The 19518-nt window shown below is 38.1% G+C and overlaps 1 protein-coding gene across 1 annotated transcript in view; it reads right to left on the bottom strand.

The window, feature by feature from the left end:
- LOC132835936 (CUB and sushi domain-containing protein 1-like) overlaps positions 1–19518 on the bottom strand; it is a 2426762-nt gene that overhangs the window by 530034 nt on the left and 1877210 nt on the right. The window contains exon 19 of the mRNA XM_060855058.1: positions 7527–7715. Within this exon, the coding sequence (XP_060711041.1) occupies positions 7527–7715 (189 nt within the window). The remainder of the gene's footprint in view (positions 1–7526; positions 7716–19518) is intronic.

Raw genomic sequence — 19518 nt, forward strand, 5'->3', positions numbered from 1 at the left:
TAGCAAGTAACATATATAAGGAGAACAATCACTCAATATTGTGACATCAGTCTCTGATCTGTACTGTCTTTGAGGCACAGTTCCTCACTATGAGCACTTTTACACAAATCTATCCTTAGAAATAGTCGCACCATTTCTTTAAACAGTATGCAGAACATGGCTGAAGAATCTTGAGGGATAACATAGCAGCGCAAATCAAAGTATAAACTCAAGGTCAAGAGACACATTTACAAATGTCTTGTTGTGAAATTTACACTAATTGGCCTCATTGGTGAACAGGCAAGAATCTTGGCTCATTTGAGAACATGACATAAAGAAGATTCATGACTGATTCCTGGATATGTGTCCATATAAGTTCAATGTAAATGATCAAACTCAAAGTCTTCCTTATCTCTATGCAAGGTAATAAGACTTGGAAAAAGGGCATGCAATCGGCAATACTACTGCAATAAAGATACATGTATCATGCTACAATTTGATCCAAAAGTAAGGAGGAAGCAGACTCTTTGAAAGTTACACTGTGAATGGGATATCAGAGCAATGGGAACAAGGAGTAGAGATATCCATAATGCTAAAAGCAGCAACACAGTTTAACAAAAAGACAAATCCATCATTTGGGGTTTGTGTTTAAGAAGGGTAGAAATGAAAATTAGAGAAAGTATGATAAACATATTTAACATTAATGAGACCACACTTAGAATGGTCTGGTGTTTAAATCACAGAAAGGATGCAGAGATATAACAAGAGAATTGACCAGACTTATGACAGAATTGAGAAGTTGTATTTATCAGTGAAGATTGAATAGTCTGGAAAAGAGAAAACTAAAGGGTGACCCCATGGTTCTGATGTTTTTGCAAAGGTTTGATCAGACAGGCTTGAAGATGAAGTTTTCACGTTTTGCAGACAGAATTCGTATTTGGTAAGATATTCACAAACAAATCCAACTGGGAAATCGAAAGAAACCATGATGCAAAAGAATAATAAAATGTCAAATTCAGTATCACATGGAGTAGTTGATACACCAGCTCACCACCACCTTCTCTAAGGCAACTTGGGAAAGATAATAAATGCCAGCTAATGATGCCCATAGCCACTAAATAAATAAAAATAACAAATAACACAGATACATTTTTACTCAGCTAGACCATATATGCTGAAATGGACTTGTATAGTTGTGTGGCCTGTTTCTGGAATTGAATTTATATTTTCTATTCAATTTCATATCAAGCTGTCACAGTCTTACCAAACCATTGAACTGCTCTCTCATTCGAGAGATGACACTGCCAGAATCACACTGCTTTACAAACCAACTGACCAGCGGACAAGTCAATATGAGTTAATTTTTATATATTATGGAATAGCAGATTATGTTATTTTTATCTAAAGTAAAATAAAGCCAATAAGCATAAACTTGTGAAAAACAAGTTGTATCCGACAAACTTCTGAGTTGCTTGTTCAAGGAACTGGCAGAGCACAAGTGATAAAGGAAATGCAATAGATATGCAAAATTAATTGAATAAGGTTGCATATCAGAAGCTTGTTGAATATTCAAAATGATGTGACAGCACTGATAAAGATTTAGTTAAATGCCAGTGGAGAATAATGAATGGGTATTTTTCAAATGGAAGGATATGAACATTGCTGTCAATCATGCATCAGTGTTTGGACCATTACTCTTACAGGCATGCATAACTGAGTTCATAAGCATAATGAAACATTACTTGAAGAAATTATGAGAAAATAGTAGAGGCATGTGAATGAATGGGTTTATCTTTTTCAGAAAAGCAACATATTTGCAATGGGTTGAATGGTTTCTTTATTTAATTAGAATTAGAATTAGCTTTATTGTCTCATGTATTCAAATGAGTACAATGAAAAGTTTACAAGTCGCCACTTACACAAGGTGTCATCTTAGGTACAAAGTTACCTAGATATAGATTATTAAGTACAAATGCATTGGGAATAAAAAGAGAAGAATAAAGAAATAAAAAAGGTCCAGCATTATAGATCATAGAAATACATTTTAAAAAAGAAACAAAATGTTCAGAATCAGAACCAAGTTCAAACTCAGTCCACAATGGCATCTAGCCTCTAGTCAGTACTGGGCCTTGACTTCTAACCAAGTCAGGATTCACCTCAAGTCTCTTGAGGCCAGCAGTCCACTCTGAAATCATCTCACGGCCAGGAGTATACACTGAGGCCACTCTAGGCTGAAAGATTGCCATGCCAAGCCACCAAGAGACCGTCATAGTCAGTTGCTGACAGACTTTCATGCTCGGCCAGGAGACAGCATGCCAGGCAGAGGCCACCACACTGAGCCAAGAAACCACTGTGACAGGCCGAGGGGTCAACATGCTGGGTCTGTGCTGTGGCCTAGAGTCCAAGTCTTAGTCCATGCTGAGGCTGAGAGTTCAGGACATCACCAAGAAGAAAGAAGGAAAAAAAGAGTAAAAGAAAAAAAGAAAAGAAACAAACAAGCTCTGGCTGAGGAGTCCTACTGCACTGCACCTCGGATCTGAAAAGTGTGTAAAGTACCATTCTCCGACTCCATTCTATATCTTGTTTTGAGAAAGGACTATCATGGATTCTAGGTATTCAACCTCCATTATCTGATTTAATGCATGAGACTTTCATGGACTAAAGTGATTGACCTATAAACTTAAATCAGTTGTGATTAGCTGACCATGGACTGAGACAAGTTCATGTGAAGAGAGAAAGCGAGAGAAAATGAGAGCCTATTAACAATGACAGGATCTGCATCTTGTTATCTCTCTCTTTCTCTCTCTCTCCCCTTGGGGGAGAAAGAGATAAAGGCCTTATGTCTTTAAAGAACCTCCCATTGAGAAAGGAAATTGGGAAAACATACATTTATTGAGAATTCTAGGATTCTACAGATTTTGTTCCTGCTGAGAAAACAAAACAACAATCAGAGACTCAGATTTCATTCACACAACTCAAGAACTCAAAGAACTTTAACAACATTTTCTTTTATCTTTCTGTTTGTTCTGGGTAACTTCACTTTCCCTTCTAAAAATACTTGTGTGAGTTTTTGATGGTGCATTTTATTATTTTCTCTCAGGTTTAGTAGGGAACAAAAGTGCCCTATCTTTTACTCCAGAAAATCCAGGGATGTGTTTCTTTGTTTTGAACCTGTTACTACATTTTAGTAGGAGTGAGCAAGCTGGGTGCAAAAAAAAATTTACAATGTTGTGACTGACTGATAATACACAAAAATAAGACGGGGAGCCGATGTCCTCTCCTCCCTTGATCATTACTGTCATATTTTACAGGAATACTGGTGTGGGTACTATCTGAATGATGTTCGGGATGCTGTCGCAGGGATGTGTTTTGGGTACTGTGCAACAGCAGTTTTGTACCTTTTCAATGTATGAACAAATGGTATGAGTTTAATATGATTGTAGCTTTAATGCATGTTTAAAAATGATTTTTTACTGTAAAGAGATAATTTGGATTATTCTATTTTATCTTATATTCATTTGCAATAAACATCTGTCTTATCGTTAAAGCAAAATCGTCAGCTCTGTGTGCTTATGTTTCAGTGAGAGATGACTTCATTAAGACCAAAACAGCTGAAAGAGTGATCTATCAACTAGGTTTCTGTCAGGGATATGACTTGTCCAATAACAACATCTGCTGTGATCATAACACTACATTTGGTCAGGAGTAATTAGCAGGATCTTAGGGAGCTGGTACAGATGCATCTGCTCTTTCTGAACGCTGGAGTTTAGCTTAGATTAGTTACAGTGTGTAAACAGGCCCTTCGGCCCAACCAGTCCACACCAACACACCGAAGCACAACCCACCCAGACCCATTCTCCAACATTTATCCCTTCACTTAACACTATGGGCAATTTAGCTTGGCCAATTCATCTAACCTGCACATTTTTGGACTGTGGGAGGAAACCGGAGCACCCGGAGGAAACCCACACAGACACGGGGAGAATGTGCAAACTCCACACAGTCACTCAACCAATAAAGTGGGTGTGATAGGGAATGTAGGGAATTGATGTCACCTCAAATTTAAGCCCCATCGAACCATTACCTTACTAAGCATTAAATGTGAATATTGATTTAAAACCAAGCTTAACTTTTACACAAAAAATGCCAATAGATGTTAAGGTATGATGAGCCATTAGCTCAACTGTTATTCTCTTAATATTTAACAAACTTTTAAAAATTACATCATGTGAGGATCTAGCTGCTATCACATGCTTAATGTGCCAGACTATTTCCCAGATGTGCATTCTTGAAGCACAAAACAAAATAATGGCAAACGGTTATCGATTGATTATTATGGAGTCAAGATAGATCCAGTTTATTTGTGACAAGAATTTAAAATGCTAGAAATGCTCAACAGGTCAGGCAGAATATGCAGAGAGTGAAACAGGTCTAATTATTTTTTAATATATCAAATCCAAAAGAAATTAGAGATCTAAGTTATTTGAAGAGAGTTTGAGCCAAAATGCTATTGTGGCTTTCCTAAATATACTACATGACTTATTGAGTGTATTTTCTATCTTTCTTTTAGATTTCAAGCAATAAAAGCCTTCATCCCAACAGTAAAACAATCTATTTTGAATTACATAATGACTTAGTCCTAAAATATTCCATTCATTTGAATGAAATGAATCATTGAAATGCATTCAGTTCCTCTCAGTTTAAATGTTCCACAACATTTTAGGGGTTGTACAATTATAATGTTTTCATAAAGTTTGCTCTTTAATAAATATAAATAAAATGTGATGGAGAAATGCAGCATGTCTAGCAACATAAGTGAGACAGAAACAAAGTTAACGTTTGTCCAATATGACTTCTTTGGAAATGGTATTGATTGAATGGCATGGGCATGAGAGTTGATGAACCTTGATCACTAAGGCACAAATTCATGATGAGATTTTTTTTTCCTCCTTGAGTGAAGTAGCAATGGATCAGATTATACAGAGGTGAAGGCCCTCAGAACCTATCAATGTCCAATCTTCCATTGCCCATGACTGACATCAGTTTTTAGTCTAACAACTAGAACTTTAAAATTTCATTGGTTTCAATTTTTTTTTCCATGATACCGCCCTTCTCCATCTTTGAACCAACTTCCAAGATCTCTATAATTCATCAATTTTGGGATCTTTAACATCCCGGATTTTATTTGCTCCATAATTAGCCACCAGAGTACTAAATTTCAGAATTCCCTCTCTACACCTCAGTTTCTTTCTTCCTTCTTTACAAAGTTCCTTAACTGCTATCTCTTTGCCAAAAGTCATTTGTCCCAACACCTTCTTTTGCATCACAGTGTCAACGTTTATTTCATAATGTGCCTAGGTTGTTTTATGGGGCAGCACAAAGGCTCAGTGGTGAGCACTGCTGCCTCACAGCACCAGGGACCCCGGTTTGATTCCACCATCGGGTAACTGTCTGTGCGGAGTCTGCACATTTTCCCTATGTCAGTGTGGGTTTCTCACATGTGCTCCAGTTTCCTCCCACAGCCCAAAGATGTGCAGGTTAAGTAGATTGACCATATAAATTGTTCATGGTATCCAAGGATGTGCAGGCAAAGTGATTTAGCCATGAGAAGTGCAGGGTTACAGGAGATAGGGTAGGGGGTAGATTTGAATGGGATGCTCTTCAGAGGGTTGTTGTGGATTTGATGGGTCAAATAGCATGCCTCTACACTGTACAATTCTATTATTCTGAAAAAGCTACATGGAACAAGTTGGGTTTTTTTGGTTTCATGAGGCATTCTGTAGCAACTGAGAGTTAGTCAGTTTGAAATAAATTAACAGAAAGCAATTTTCAAAACACTAAACAAATCAAATAAAACTATCCCCTAGGATCCTGTGCACGACTGAATTGTTTTAAAATGAAGTTCCTTGCTGTAGGAGTGTAATATTTATTTAATTTGTAATTACCAATTCATTGATTGTGAGGATGCTAATGGTAAACTATAGTCTGTCACAACATGTTGAACAAAAATGAATCAGAACAGCTCATAGCTATTCAATGGGAACTTATTGATAGACAATGATAACCAGAATATGCCCAGCTGTAATGTAACCCTTATTCCAATAATCAAATCGTTCCCTGATGTTTCCTATTCAAGTGATAAATGTAGCACATGGGCAACTGCTATATTTAAAAGGATGAATGTAGGAAGAAGTTTGCTCACAATTGTTATTGTTGGAATTGTGTCCAAACGTATTGCAGGTTAGTAAAGTTAAGTATAATTTGTAGTGATAATTATTAGAGGGTGGTTACTGCTTGGACTCATGACTGGACTTCAACAGAAGTGGAACAAAAATTTTTATTTTCAATTTGTATCATACTACAGCAAAATAACAGTTATCAGTATCCAATTACCTTCAGACAATCATAAGACATAGGCGCGTAAGTAAGCCATTTGGCCCATCAAGTTTGCTCTGTCATTCAGTAAGATAGCTAATCTGAACTCCCCAACTCCATTTTCCTGCCCTTTCCCTTTCAGTCAAGATTCCCTTACTTATTAAAAACCAGCCTCTCTGAGATTTGAGTAACTTAATAACTCAGCCTTCTGTGATAAAGATTCCATAGATTGATTATCCACTCGCAGAAAATAAAACATTCCCCATTTCTATTTTAAATGCATGACATTATGTTCTCTGATCCAAAACTCTCCCACATTGGAAAAAACAGCCTCTCTATCTCCACACTGTCAAGCTTCCTAAAAATCTTATGCTTCAGAAGTTTGCTTCTCATTCTTATAAACTCCACAGCCCAACCTCCTCAGAAGAAAATTCTTCTCTATGTGGAATCAATACTGTTGACCTTCTCTGGACTGCCTCCAATGCCAGTAGAAGTTAATTCGGAAAAGGAGACCAATATTGTTCAAGTTATTCCAGGTGTGGTCTGACTAGTGGCTTGTATAGTTTTGTATAATTGATCTCCTTAATTGTATGCTCCATTACTTTTAGAAATAAAGGCCAATGTTCCAGTTGCCTTCTGTATTAGCTGCTGATCTTCGGACTCTCTTAATGATTAGGAGACATTGTACTGTTAGCTGAATTCCCAAATATTATTTAATAATATATTAAAAGAAATATTGAATAGGTTGAGTTTCTAGTTCCTTTAGCAATGAAAACCTTAGCTCAAAATTCTCAGGCTTGAAAATTGTATCAATTCATCCAAGAAATATTAGCCATTCACCTTTAAGAATTATTAACAAAATCTAGTCACGAGCATTTGTTCTTATTCTTAATCGTTAAGTTACCATGGTAATAAATTTGCTCTCTCTAATTTTTACTTCTCTTCATTCTAACTTTTAATTCTATCCATAATTTTGTTTTTGATTGGCTGTTCAATGTTAATTGTTTCAATAGGAATAACTTTGATGAACAATGAATTAAATGATAAGAGGATTTTAAATTATTAAGTTAATAGTTCTCAGGTTTCTTAATAATAGCACAAATGCCCCTTATATGTTGTGACATTAGTAATAGAAATATTTTTGTGGTCACATCTGAGAAATGGACACTAACCTTCACAGCTCGGTAAAGCATGGTTCCATTGACGATTATCATCGCATATTAGAGGGTCATCATCACTTAATGTGTAACCAGGGCAACAACTGAAGGTCACAGTCGATCCAATTGAGAAGTTGTTTCCATGCCGTCGCCCATTTACAGGAATTCCCGGGTCTAAGCATGAATCTAGTTCCAAGGTGACACCTACAAAAACAAAACTTAATCAATCAAATATTCATTTACAGGTTTTCATGCTACCCTATTCCAAATTAATTTGCTTTCTGCGGGTAACCATCTTTGAAATAATTCCAGCAGATGACCATCGGCCAATTTCATATACTGGTTTTGGTTTGGTGTGCTTTACATTATGCGACATGCTATGACTGTGTCATCAAATAGAGAATTCATTAGAGTTAACACTAAAGCAGGCGGTGAGGCCATGTTTGCCTGCCTGGTCTGCTCCCCTTGCACTATGGTGGCTCGGCTGCTGATTCTAAACTTACAAATTTAAGAAGTTGAAGAGCAGGCACCCTCTCTAATCAGAACCAAAGTCTCAGCTCCTTCCAAGCAAAAGGATCCCTCACCAGCTCGTCAGCCTCGAGAGTCCATCTACTGTTCTTAATTGGTTGGTGACATGCCCCAGCCATCACTAATTGGCCAATTTGGGTAATATCACTGTAGTTGACTGTTCCCCACAAAATGACACCTATTTGACACTTATACCAAGGCCTTGTATAAAGTCCAAAATTCTTTCACTGGTTTTCCAGTTGCGTGAATGAAGCTACAGTTAAAATATCAAAATGCAGAACATCACAGGGATCATATAATTGTGAATGGAGGTCATTCAACCAATGTATTTGCAGTTTGAGTACTATGAACAAGTTTCTTTTCAAATGCCTGCCCTTTTCCCACAGTCTTGTACATTATTTCTATTTAAATAAACATCCAATACCTTGATTGAACCTGCCTCTACTACATTTTCAGGCAGTGCATTTCAGACATGAACCACTCACTGTGCAAATTGTTCCATGGTTCTTGATGCTTCACTAGCAGGCACAATGTTTTTCACAAGCTTCTCTGCCCCAACACCTTATGGTTTTGAAAACTCGGATCAATTTTCCTCTCAGTTGTTCTCTCCAAAGAAAATGGTCCCAAATGATCTCTTAACTGAAGTTTCTCATCACTCGAACCACTCTTGCAGGCTTATTCTGTGCTTTCTCCATTCTCCAGAAATATCATTCTGCAAAGTGTGGCACTAAGAACTGGATACAATACTTCAGCTGAGATTTAACCAGTATAATTTCATCACAATCTATTTGCTTTTGTCGTCTATCCCCCTATAAGTGAAGTCTAGAAGACAGCTGCTTCATAGATAGCTCTATCTAATTGTCCTGCCACTTTTGAAAACATATGCATATGTACTCAACAATCGCTCTACTCCTGCTTATGCAGTCAAATAATATTCATTATTTTATCATTTATTTCCATGTTGTTTGTATCACACGTATCACCTCACACTTCACATGTTGAACTACATCTGCCACCTATCTGCCATTCCACTAAATTATCTTTGTCCTTCTGGAGGTGTGCAGTGTTCTCCACACAGCTTACAATTATTTTGGGTTTTGTGCCATCTGCAAACGTTGAAACTGTCCTCTGCACACAAAGATCTAGATCACCAGAAAAAGCAATGGCCCCAAGACTGACCCCTGGGAAACTCCAACAATGCTTCCTTCATCCAAGAAATATCCAGGAACCAATACTGTCTGTTTCCTATCACTCAGCAGAAACATAGCTATCAGAGTCAAGATTAGAGTAGTGCTGGAAAAGCACAGCAGGTTAGGCAGCATCCGAGGAGCAGGAAAATAGCATTTCAGGCACAAGCCTTTCACTTTTGCCTGGAAACATAGCTATGTTCCCTTTTATCCCATGAGGTAGATCTTTCCCAGTTTGTTGTGTAGATCTTTTGGAAATCCATGTACGCTACATCAACAATGCAGTATTCATTAACCCTATCTGTATTCTTTTCAAAAAGCCCCAGCTAGTGAGTTAGACCCAATTTCCTCTTAACAAATCTCCATTTGAAATTGCAATTTTGAACAACTTACAGCAGCTGTCCCTTTTCATGTAAATGATAAAAGTGATAGCTTATTCTTACCAAAATCAGAGATTAGAATGGAGACTTCTGCTCAGAGATTTATACTCTGCTGGAGACAACTTGAGTCATAGCCCCTTGTATTCTCACACACTACTGCAAATCGGCAAAACCATGCCAAAGAAAATAAATTACTCTAACTTTAAGGAGTACTTGCGGCAAAGCCGTCAAATTTTAATCGCATCATTCAGCCTGCTAACACCCACTTCCTCAGAAAGTGTCAGATAATCCTGGCAATTTGTTTTTCCACTCTCGTATAACAAGATCAAACCCACCTCCGTGCACAGAAACACACAGGATGAGATGAACAATGAGTACCTGTGACAGGAGGCTCACTAAAAAATGTACATAGCAATATTAAGTCAGGGAATTACAAACATATTTCAAATTTACCTGACTCCAAAGGGAAAATGATTTAAAATGTGACCACGTTCAATAATATAAGGCTGCATGTGATTAAATAGCATAATGTGCTTGCTGATCTCTGTAACAGATTGGATGTGTGAGAAGGAGTTTTGGAACATCAATCAACTCAATTATTTCCAAATATTCATCCAAGATTTCAAATATTTGCACACCCAAGTCCCATATTGCTGCCTACCTTTCATCATTTTAAAATACCATTTCATTTATAATTAATAATCTTGTAAATTTGACATACAATAAATAAAATCAGCCTCAGTGAAAACTAAAGATTAAGGGGTAAATTTCCAATCAGACATTTCCTTACAGTCCTTGATATCTCATTCAATGTGTACATCAATATATGCATCATGATTGCAGATGTTTTAGCTGGATGTCTAAATGGAAATCTGTCTGAAAAGTGCAATGCTCAAGTCTCTGCCAGACTCTCAGCAACATTTTGCTTTTCACCCAACGTTTGTCATGATCCTGTGCTGTTTGGAATGAAAAATGGGTCCTCTAGCTTTTCTGAGCACTACCAAATTCTTCACATCCATTTTTGCAGGCAGCTGAAATCTCCAAGCACACTGTACTTCTTCTGTAAGACAAACAAGCATGAATCTTGAGTTGGGGCTTAAACCCACAGCTATTTGACTCAGAGACAAGTGCACTATCACTTGCCCTTTTAAAAAGGTGCATAAAACATAAAATGACTTTAAAATAACAAGCTTTGGCATCACCAAAACAACTATTGCCTGTAAAAAAATTCAGTGAGTGAAGAAAGGAATGGATTGGAAAAATGGAGGATAGATTCACAAGAATGGTTTCAGAGGTGAGGAACTTCAACTACCTGGAATCTTTGAAGGAACTGGGGTTGTTTTGCTTTGAAAAGACAATGTTGAAAGTATGATATGAAGTTGCAGGTGTTGGACTGGGGTGTACAAAGTTAAAAATCACACAACACCAGGTTATAGTCCAACAGGTTTAATTGGAAGCACACCATCTTTCGGAGCGACGCTCCTTTATCAGGTGGTTGTCTGTGTTTAATGTTGAAAGTAGATTTTATATAGTGTGTTTAAATGCTGGGGAGTCTACACAGAGTAGATAGACAGAAACTATTCACATTGGTAGAAGGATCATAAAGCAATGATGAATGGTCATTGACTAAGAACCAAAGGCAACATGAGGAAAAAACATGTTCAGCAGTGTATATTTAAGGTCTATTATACACTGCATGAGAGGGTGTAGTGATGGCAGATTGAATTTTGGCTTTCAGAAGGGATCTTGATAAACGCCCGAAGAGAAGAAAATTGAAGCAATGAGAGAAAAATACGAAAGTGGGCTGAGGTGATTCACTCTTTCAGAATGCTGGCATGCACAAGGGCTTAATGGCCTCCTTAATGTTGGAAGTATTGTTGAAAATTGGGGTCCCTTGGAAACTGAATTTTCCTCGTATTTACTATTGGATTGGATTCTATTTGAATCTAATCGTATTATTGGATTCAATAGAGAGTTGGATCTCATTTAAATGTTACAGCATTAAATAGCTTTCCAAATTCCTAATTAATAAAGATGAAAGCACAGTTCTAAAGGAAGGTTACAGAAATAACCAGAATCCCTGCGGTTATAGTGCTCCGTTGCGTGTCATTTCATTTGCACATCAAAGATTAATTTGGTGCCATGCGCAACCTATTATCAATGCAGTGTTTAGGAAAGTAAGAAGTGTTGTTCTCAGAAAGAATGATTAATTAACCCTCAGATGAAGGTACACAAGAGAACAATGTCAAAAATCACACAACACCGGGTTATAGTCCAGCAAGTTTATTTGAAACCACACTCTTTCAGAGACCCTGCTCCTTCCTCAGGCAAGTAGTGAGGGCGAATATATCGGACATGGAATTTATAAGTAAAAGATAAAAGGTTCATAAAAGTTATGAGAATGGATTGAACCAACCTAAATGGCTGTTAAGTCTTTAATCAGTTCGAATGGAGGTGTAGGTTTCGATTGATTAATATGTCAACCCTAGAATTTCTCTTAAGTTACAGGCCCAAGATAACTTCAAGTTTTACCAGAATATGGGTCATCCTGCTGTCATGACTAAATGTCCCAAGCCAGTGGCAAAAAGGATTCAGTCAACTGATCGAAACAGTGTAAACTACATGCCTGTTGAAATAGGTGCATCATAAGTGCTACGGTCAGAGGGTAGTCTTCATCAAGTGGTCCTTGTAGGTGGCAGTCTTCTTCAGGGATCTGTTTTCTCCAGATGCAAGATGGACCAGTGGAGGAGGAGGAAATAATTTCTTAACACTTTGGCTAAAAAAACAGGAGTTGGCTTCACAACATCAATGTTTTCATGCCAACAACCTGTTTTTGTCCTCTGGTATGAGTGAACCATCTAGCTTCATAAAGTCGTACAGATGTACAGCATGGAAACAGGCCCTTCAGTCCAACTCGTCCATGCTGACCAGATATCCTAAATTAATCTAGTCCCATTTGCCAGCACTTGGCCCATATCCCTCTAAACCCTTCCTATTCATGTACCCCACCAGATGCCTTTTAAATGTAATTGTTTTAGGAATTAGAAATGTTAAGAAATATACATACTTTTTGACATTAAATAGAATTAGAATTAGATATATTATCTCATGTACTAAAATGAGTACAATGAAACCTTTATAAGTCACCACTTATAGCACCATCCAAGGTACAATGCTCGCTCGGTACAACATCTTCAGTTTAGTTACAGTGTAACAATGTCACCAATGTCACCAATATACAGTGCCATCCTAGGTACAGGGTAACTAGGTACAATCACAGAATACCTAGCTACAAATAGGTAAAGGATGAGTTAGTGTTTTAAGTTTATTGCGTGCTCAGATCATTTTTGCTGAAAATTACTAAAGGTTTCATGGTCTTAGAAAAGAATCTTCAATAGATTTGGCTTGTTTGAAGAAAAACCCATAGTTGGAAGAGGTAAGAAATGTGTGAAACTGTTCGAGGCTTTTCATTTAACTTTGATGACCTGAAATGCTTAGTGAAGTGGCTATTTATAGCGAACAATGATTCTGATCATCAGCCTACGAAAGGTGTAAGAAAAGTGGCAGGACTGGCCATTATGATTTCTGTTAACAGACCTGATGAACAAAAAATAATAATTGAGAGTGAAAACAGTCAAGCCTTTTGGATAGTTGGTGTGATATGGAATGTCATGGAAAAGTAAGAGGAGTCTGAGAAAATCAGCTCAGGAACTGAGAAGGAAGATATTAGGTAAGACAAACCAGACCTGGTTACATCATGTGGGTCGAAAAGAATAATTGTAGAAGAAGGACATCTAAGATGGGCCTTTAGTTCACCCAAAGTTAGGCAATGAACTTGATGACCAACAAGGTATTCTGAGAGAACATAAATTGTGAGAGGATTAAAAGGCTTTGTCAATTCAGGCATGCACAGCTGACAAAATGGGATAAAGTAACTTTTGCGAAGTTAATTGCCGTAGATGGTAGAAATTTTATAGGAGAAAATGAGGTCTGTAGATGCTAGAAATCAGAACTGAAAATGTGTTGCTGGAAATGCGCAGCAGGTCAAGCAACATCCAAGGAGCAGGAGAATCGATGTTTCGGGCATGAGCCCTTCTTCAGGAATGAGGTGGTCGAAAAAAAGGAATGAAGAAAATCTCTGATAAAACTCCTTGGAGTATTTCAAAAGTCAAGAAGGCCTACCATCAATAAGAGAAAATGAAATGAGACACAAAGCTTTGCATGGAAGTCAATCATCTGGTTTGATCTGGAATAGAACCTCACACAAGGTCCTATGTTTCTGCTGGATAATTAGTGTGCAATATTTTAACATAGTTAAAATTCACATAACACCAGGCTATAATCCAACAGGTTTAATTGGAAGCACACTAGCTTTCGGAGCGATTCTCCTTCATCAGGTGATATCACCTGATGAAGGAGCGACTCTCCGAAAGCTAGAGTGCTTCCAATTAAACCTGTTGGACTATATCTGGTGCTGTATGATTTTTAACTTTGTACACCCCAGTCCAACACTGGCATCTCCAAATCATGACTATTTTAACATAAACTCTCTGAAACATAACTTCCCTCCATATTTGTTGCACCTGAATCCTGACTGGCTGACTGATTCCAAAAAATACATTACTGAAATAATCTGCAGGTCTAAAAGCATCTTTTGACAAAAAACAGAGTCATGGTTTTACACACAATATGAATATTCTTCAATACTAGAGGGAGATAGAAATACAAAGTGCTTTATGCTGTTCAAAAGAACAAGGCCCCGCATACCCAAGTTCACGAATATTGGCATCCAACATGTGCAGGCCTCTAAGAAACCTCTTGGCAATTCTCTGATCCACTTATAGTAATGCTCCACTCAAAGCTATCATTCCAACACTGCAGGAGGGATACTGTTTGCTTAGGGACAAGTACACAGCTCATAAGAGTGGACAAGGCTGAGTCTCTGGCCTGTTTGTGTGCTGTCATAGTGCTCACTCACTCTGTGCTGCCTGGACCTTTACAGCATCCCTGCCTTACATTGTCTTTTAGTACTTGCCTCATTTGACAGAAGTAGCAGGCTCAGAATACTTCTGCCTTTATTCAATTACTTCAGCCTTAATCAAGTCAAGGGGCATAGCCTTAATTCAGTGAGTGTTAGCCCAGGATCAAGATGCCCTCCAAATGAGGGGTGAGGAGCTAAATGTTGGCATTCTCCCACCCATGTTGGGTTTTTTTCTGCCCTATTTTGGGCTGTTTTCGTCCTGGAAGGAGAGAAAGGCAGGTATCAAGGTAGAGGAAAGTGGTGTTACAATTATTATTTCTGGTGTGGGAGGGTGTTCCCAGCAGCTGAGTAGGCAATGCAGTGACCATGCAAGGGGGATGATAGCAATTGGGAAGGTATTTACAAGTAACAATGAGTGCAGTAGAAAATGTGCCTTGGTGAAAAGTAGGTGTAGCAGTAGAATTATGAGTGACTGAGGTAGTAGAGTGAAGATGGTGGCTGTTCTGCTGCTGGAGTGGAAAGCTCATTGACCTTCTTGCTGTAGTGCTGTGCATTCCTTCAGATGGCTCCAACTGCACTGCTCAAGGTGGCAACCTCAGACCAGGCTGGCATGGTCTGAGGTCATAGACCCCACTTTTGGCTCTGGGAAAAGAGGACATCCTACCTGTACACCATCTCACGCAGCAGGATCTTCCAGTCATTGCCTACACAGTGGGGAGTTGAATTCTTCTGGTCTAGCATGCTGCAGCAAATGCCCAGAACCATGCGGTGCAGTTCCAGACTGACTGCTTGTCTGGGTGTACGACGGCTTTTAAAGATGGTATGGGTGCAAGGGCTGCCACTCAATTCCAGGATATTCACTGAAAGGCAAGGTGTTCTTGAGAGTGACGCGTACTTAGATGGGATCAAGTTGGATGAGAAGGTTACCATAGAGGTTAGGTGAGTAATGAATAAAGCAAATTTATAACATATGGCAATGAAAGCTATTAGAACTTGCAGCAAAATGTTCACGCAAAAATCTCCATGCTCCTTACACTCAGCCAAAAAACTATACGATTCAACCCAGAATCTATGAATACCATATTTGTCCACCACTGAGATTTTCCTGACACAAGGCCCAATTTACTTTACACCTCAAATCTTTCATCCGTGAATAACTGTTCAAATGAGGCATTTTCAACACACTCTGTTGACTGAGGTACAGAAACCAACAGGAACGGCAGAAAAATCTCCTCTATAATTCCTTTCCCTCCTCTGACAGTCAGTTCAGAGAATCTGCATTGGCTTACTTATTATTCCATGAAAAAGGAAAGTAACTATAAAAATAAATACAACTGGCAAAGAGATTCAAGAAAGTGCAAGCACAAGATTAGATGAACATGCCTCTATCAGGCCCAGAAAGACTCTTCAAACAGGAAGGAGCACCAAGACAGTTAGAAAGGAAGAACCTGAGTATGAGGAGCAGTAGATAGTTCGGCCCCTCAACTCTGCTCCATCATTTAATACGATCTGGTTGATCTCAACTTTTCTACCTGTACCCCGTAATCCTTTAATTCATAACTAATTGAAAATCTGTCCAACTCCTCCTTAAATTTGCTCAGTTTTTTTCTTGAATTTTCTGGATATTTGGTGTCAGTTATGAGATGGGCAATATTTCCTCTTTCCTGCTGTTGAAATGAAATCCTTCAGATTTCATGCAGGAACTTTCAACTTCCCTATGATCAGATTTGAAGATGTAGTTAGCCCAATATAAATGGTAATATTGCAGTCAAACCCCTTATTGCACAATTCCAATATCCTCCATGGCATTGTTTCCAGACACATGTTAAGACTTTAAAAATCTAGTTTATAACAAAGGGATTTGAATTATCTCTAGAACAGAGCAAGTTTTAAATATCATGGAACAAGGTGAACTCAGAAAGGTCATTAGGACAATGAGCAAGATCAATTTCTGGGCAACCACTCAGAAAATGCACTATCACTGTCTTCATAACAAAGAAACCTATACATTGTTGATTCATTCTGATCCATAAAGCAACCAATAAAGCTACCAATCCAATATCTATCTGGTGTCTTTTGGAAGTGGCTGAGACACTCCATTTCAGAAAGTTATAATTAGAATATTTTTTGCACATCTGTTTTTCTGTGAGTCAAGTAATATTTTTCCAAATAACCTCTGTCTGTTAGGCTTATGCTAATAATTAGTAGCTCATTCAGAATACTTGCACACATAAACTAACACTTCAGCATAGTATCAGACAGAATCTCCACCTATCAACATTCTAGCGCTTGTTACTGACTGGAAGCTGAACTGAAACAGCCATATCAGCTATAGCGGAAGGATCAAAGGCTGAGAATTCTGCAGTGAATAACTCACTTCTTGACCCTTCAATGCCTGTCTATTATCTATAATGCACAAGTCAGAAGTGTGTTGGAATACTTACCACTTGCAGCTCCAATAACACTCAAGATGTTGGACACCATCCAGGACCAAGCAGTCTCCTGGATTGCCACCTCAGTTAGTGCATCCAATATTCATTCCCTCCACCACCAATGAAAAATGACTGTAGTGAGTGCCATTGATCAGCTGCTCTGTGATAACACACCATGATTCCTTCAACATCAACGAAGTCACAACTTCTACAACTTAGAAAGATGCACAAGACCATCATCACCTGAATGTTTTCCTCCAAGTCAACAACAGTCATCCCGACTAGGAACTATGTCACTATTCCTTCGGTGTCATCGGCTGCAAAAACTGAATGCACTCTGGATGCACCTACACCACAGCAACTGAAGGTTCTAAAATACTGGTCACCACCATCTTCTCAGGGTAATTATTGATGGTCAATAAGTGGCCAGTGATGCTCAAAGCTTAAGAACAAAGGCCTGAATTTTCCACTTCCCAGACAGTCTTAATTTCAATGTATCGAGGAGTTGCACTTTGGGATCTTGTATAGCATATTCAAAAGGACTACAGTCACATTCCGGCTAGACCAGGTAGGGATGACAGTTTTCTTCCCTAAAACAGTGACCCCCCCAGATGAGTGATTCTGACAAACGACATGGTTTCATGGTGATTATGAAACTCAATTCCATAATTTTATTGAATTCAAATGGCACCATTTGTCTTGGTGCTATTCAAGCCTGGCTCTCCAGAATATTAACAGGAAATTAATACATTCTGGACTTGAAACATTAACTTTGTTTCTCTCTCTTATTTTTACTGACACACTTAATGAGTTTCTCCAGCACTTTCTGTTTGTGTTTCAGATTTCCAGCATCAATACTTCATTGTTTTTATTTAACCCCAGAACATTACCTGGGTCTTTGGATTAATAGTCACCATCACCTCCTTAACTGTTTATGTTAAAACAATTCATCAGATTTCTGCTTATTATTTTTTGCTCTTGAAAACAAATGTAGTGAGTTTAATCTTTCTTCACCATTGTTTTTTCAAGATTTGGAATTATCCTTTATCTGTCGGTATGCTTTGTTGCAATTTTTCCAGGAAGTGTTCTCATAAAGCTAATTTCTTACCTATCTCTCTCAAAATTCTGGAAAATTCTGTCTTCAAAACATTTTGAATTTGCATTTGGGAACTTAGCCAGTTCACTCCATTATGCAGGGAAATGATAAACCTGAAGTTCTCTTTCATGTTTAAACTTCTGAACAAAGGAACTCTGAAGAGAATTAGTTACAAGATTGAATCAATGTTACTTGGCTTTTACATGTGTTTCTTTCTAAAGAAAGAAACAATTTTTGTCATAATATTCACAATGCATATCTTCACATATCTTGTGATTCTGAAGGTGACTTGAACATTTGAAAGGTGCAATCTAACCTGTATCCTGTCTGATGGAAGTGTGGAAAAATAAGGACGAGAAAAAGTGCAAAACAAAAAAGTTATTTGTATTGATCCTTCTGATGTGGACTTATCGCAAAACACAAAATGCAATGCATCCACGAGATAATCAGAATCTAATTAACCCAAAGGAAAGCCTGCTCAATTAATGCAACAGAAAAACTTCCCATACTAAAATTGAGGGGGGACCAATTTATACAAAATTTGCTCGTCAGCACAAATGGTGTAAGCTGGAATGAAGTGCTTGCTGTGTTCATTTGTTCAGACTCTTCTGAGAGTTCAGACAGCCTCTGAGGACTAAGGTGAGGTTTAACACTAATGAATTAAACTGAGGAAAAGTCAGATCAGTGAACTGAAGTACGTGCTCCTTAGTCAGTCATAGTAATAAAGTCTGACAAGCTCTGATTGACATCTGTCAATGTGGTACTTGAGTTGAGAAAATAAGATAATGTCAGGACTGCTATATTCTTTCGGAAGACAAAAAAATTGCAGACTCTGGTATCCAAAGTAGAGACCCTAACAACATGAAGCAAATACTGAATGGTAGTCTACTCGAGAGACAGAAGTATTAAACTGTTAATGCTGTGAAGAAAGGTGACCCAAAATTACCAGAGCAACCCATGTCTTATAATAGAATCATAGAGTCGCTATAGTGTGGAAGCAGGCTAATCGCATCCAGTCCACATTGAGCATCCCACCCCCTACCTGATCCCTATAACCCTGCATTTCCTATGGCAAATCCACCTAGCCTGCATGTCTTTGGACTGAAGATTGCAAGAAATGAAGTGTGTGATTTGAAGAAAGAAACCATTGAGGGAGATTGTTAATAAAAGACACATTCATTCAAAAAAAGTATATGTTTTGAAATTGTAAGTTCCGTCAGCATAAATCAAACTAAAAGCATTGCCTGTTTCTCTTAATCCTTCCAATGTTCAAGTCAGATTGTACCAACAAAATTGAACCTTCTCCATGGTTCAGAACACACTGTGCTGACAGCCATCCACTGTGAAACAACCCCAGAGTTGAAAGACAAAGCTGCAAACTGCGCTCCCACACTTGATAGTGT

Source organism: Hemiscyllium ocellatum, chromosome 3, assembly GCF_020745735.1.
Source record: "Hemiscyllium ocellatum isolate sHemOce1 chromosome 3, sHemOce1.pat.X.cur, whole genome shotgun sequence".
In the NCBI taxonomy this organism is placed as follows: Eukaryota; Metazoa; Chordata; class Chondrichthyes; order Orectolobiformes; family Hemiscylliidae; genus Hemiscyllium; species Hemiscyllium ocellatum.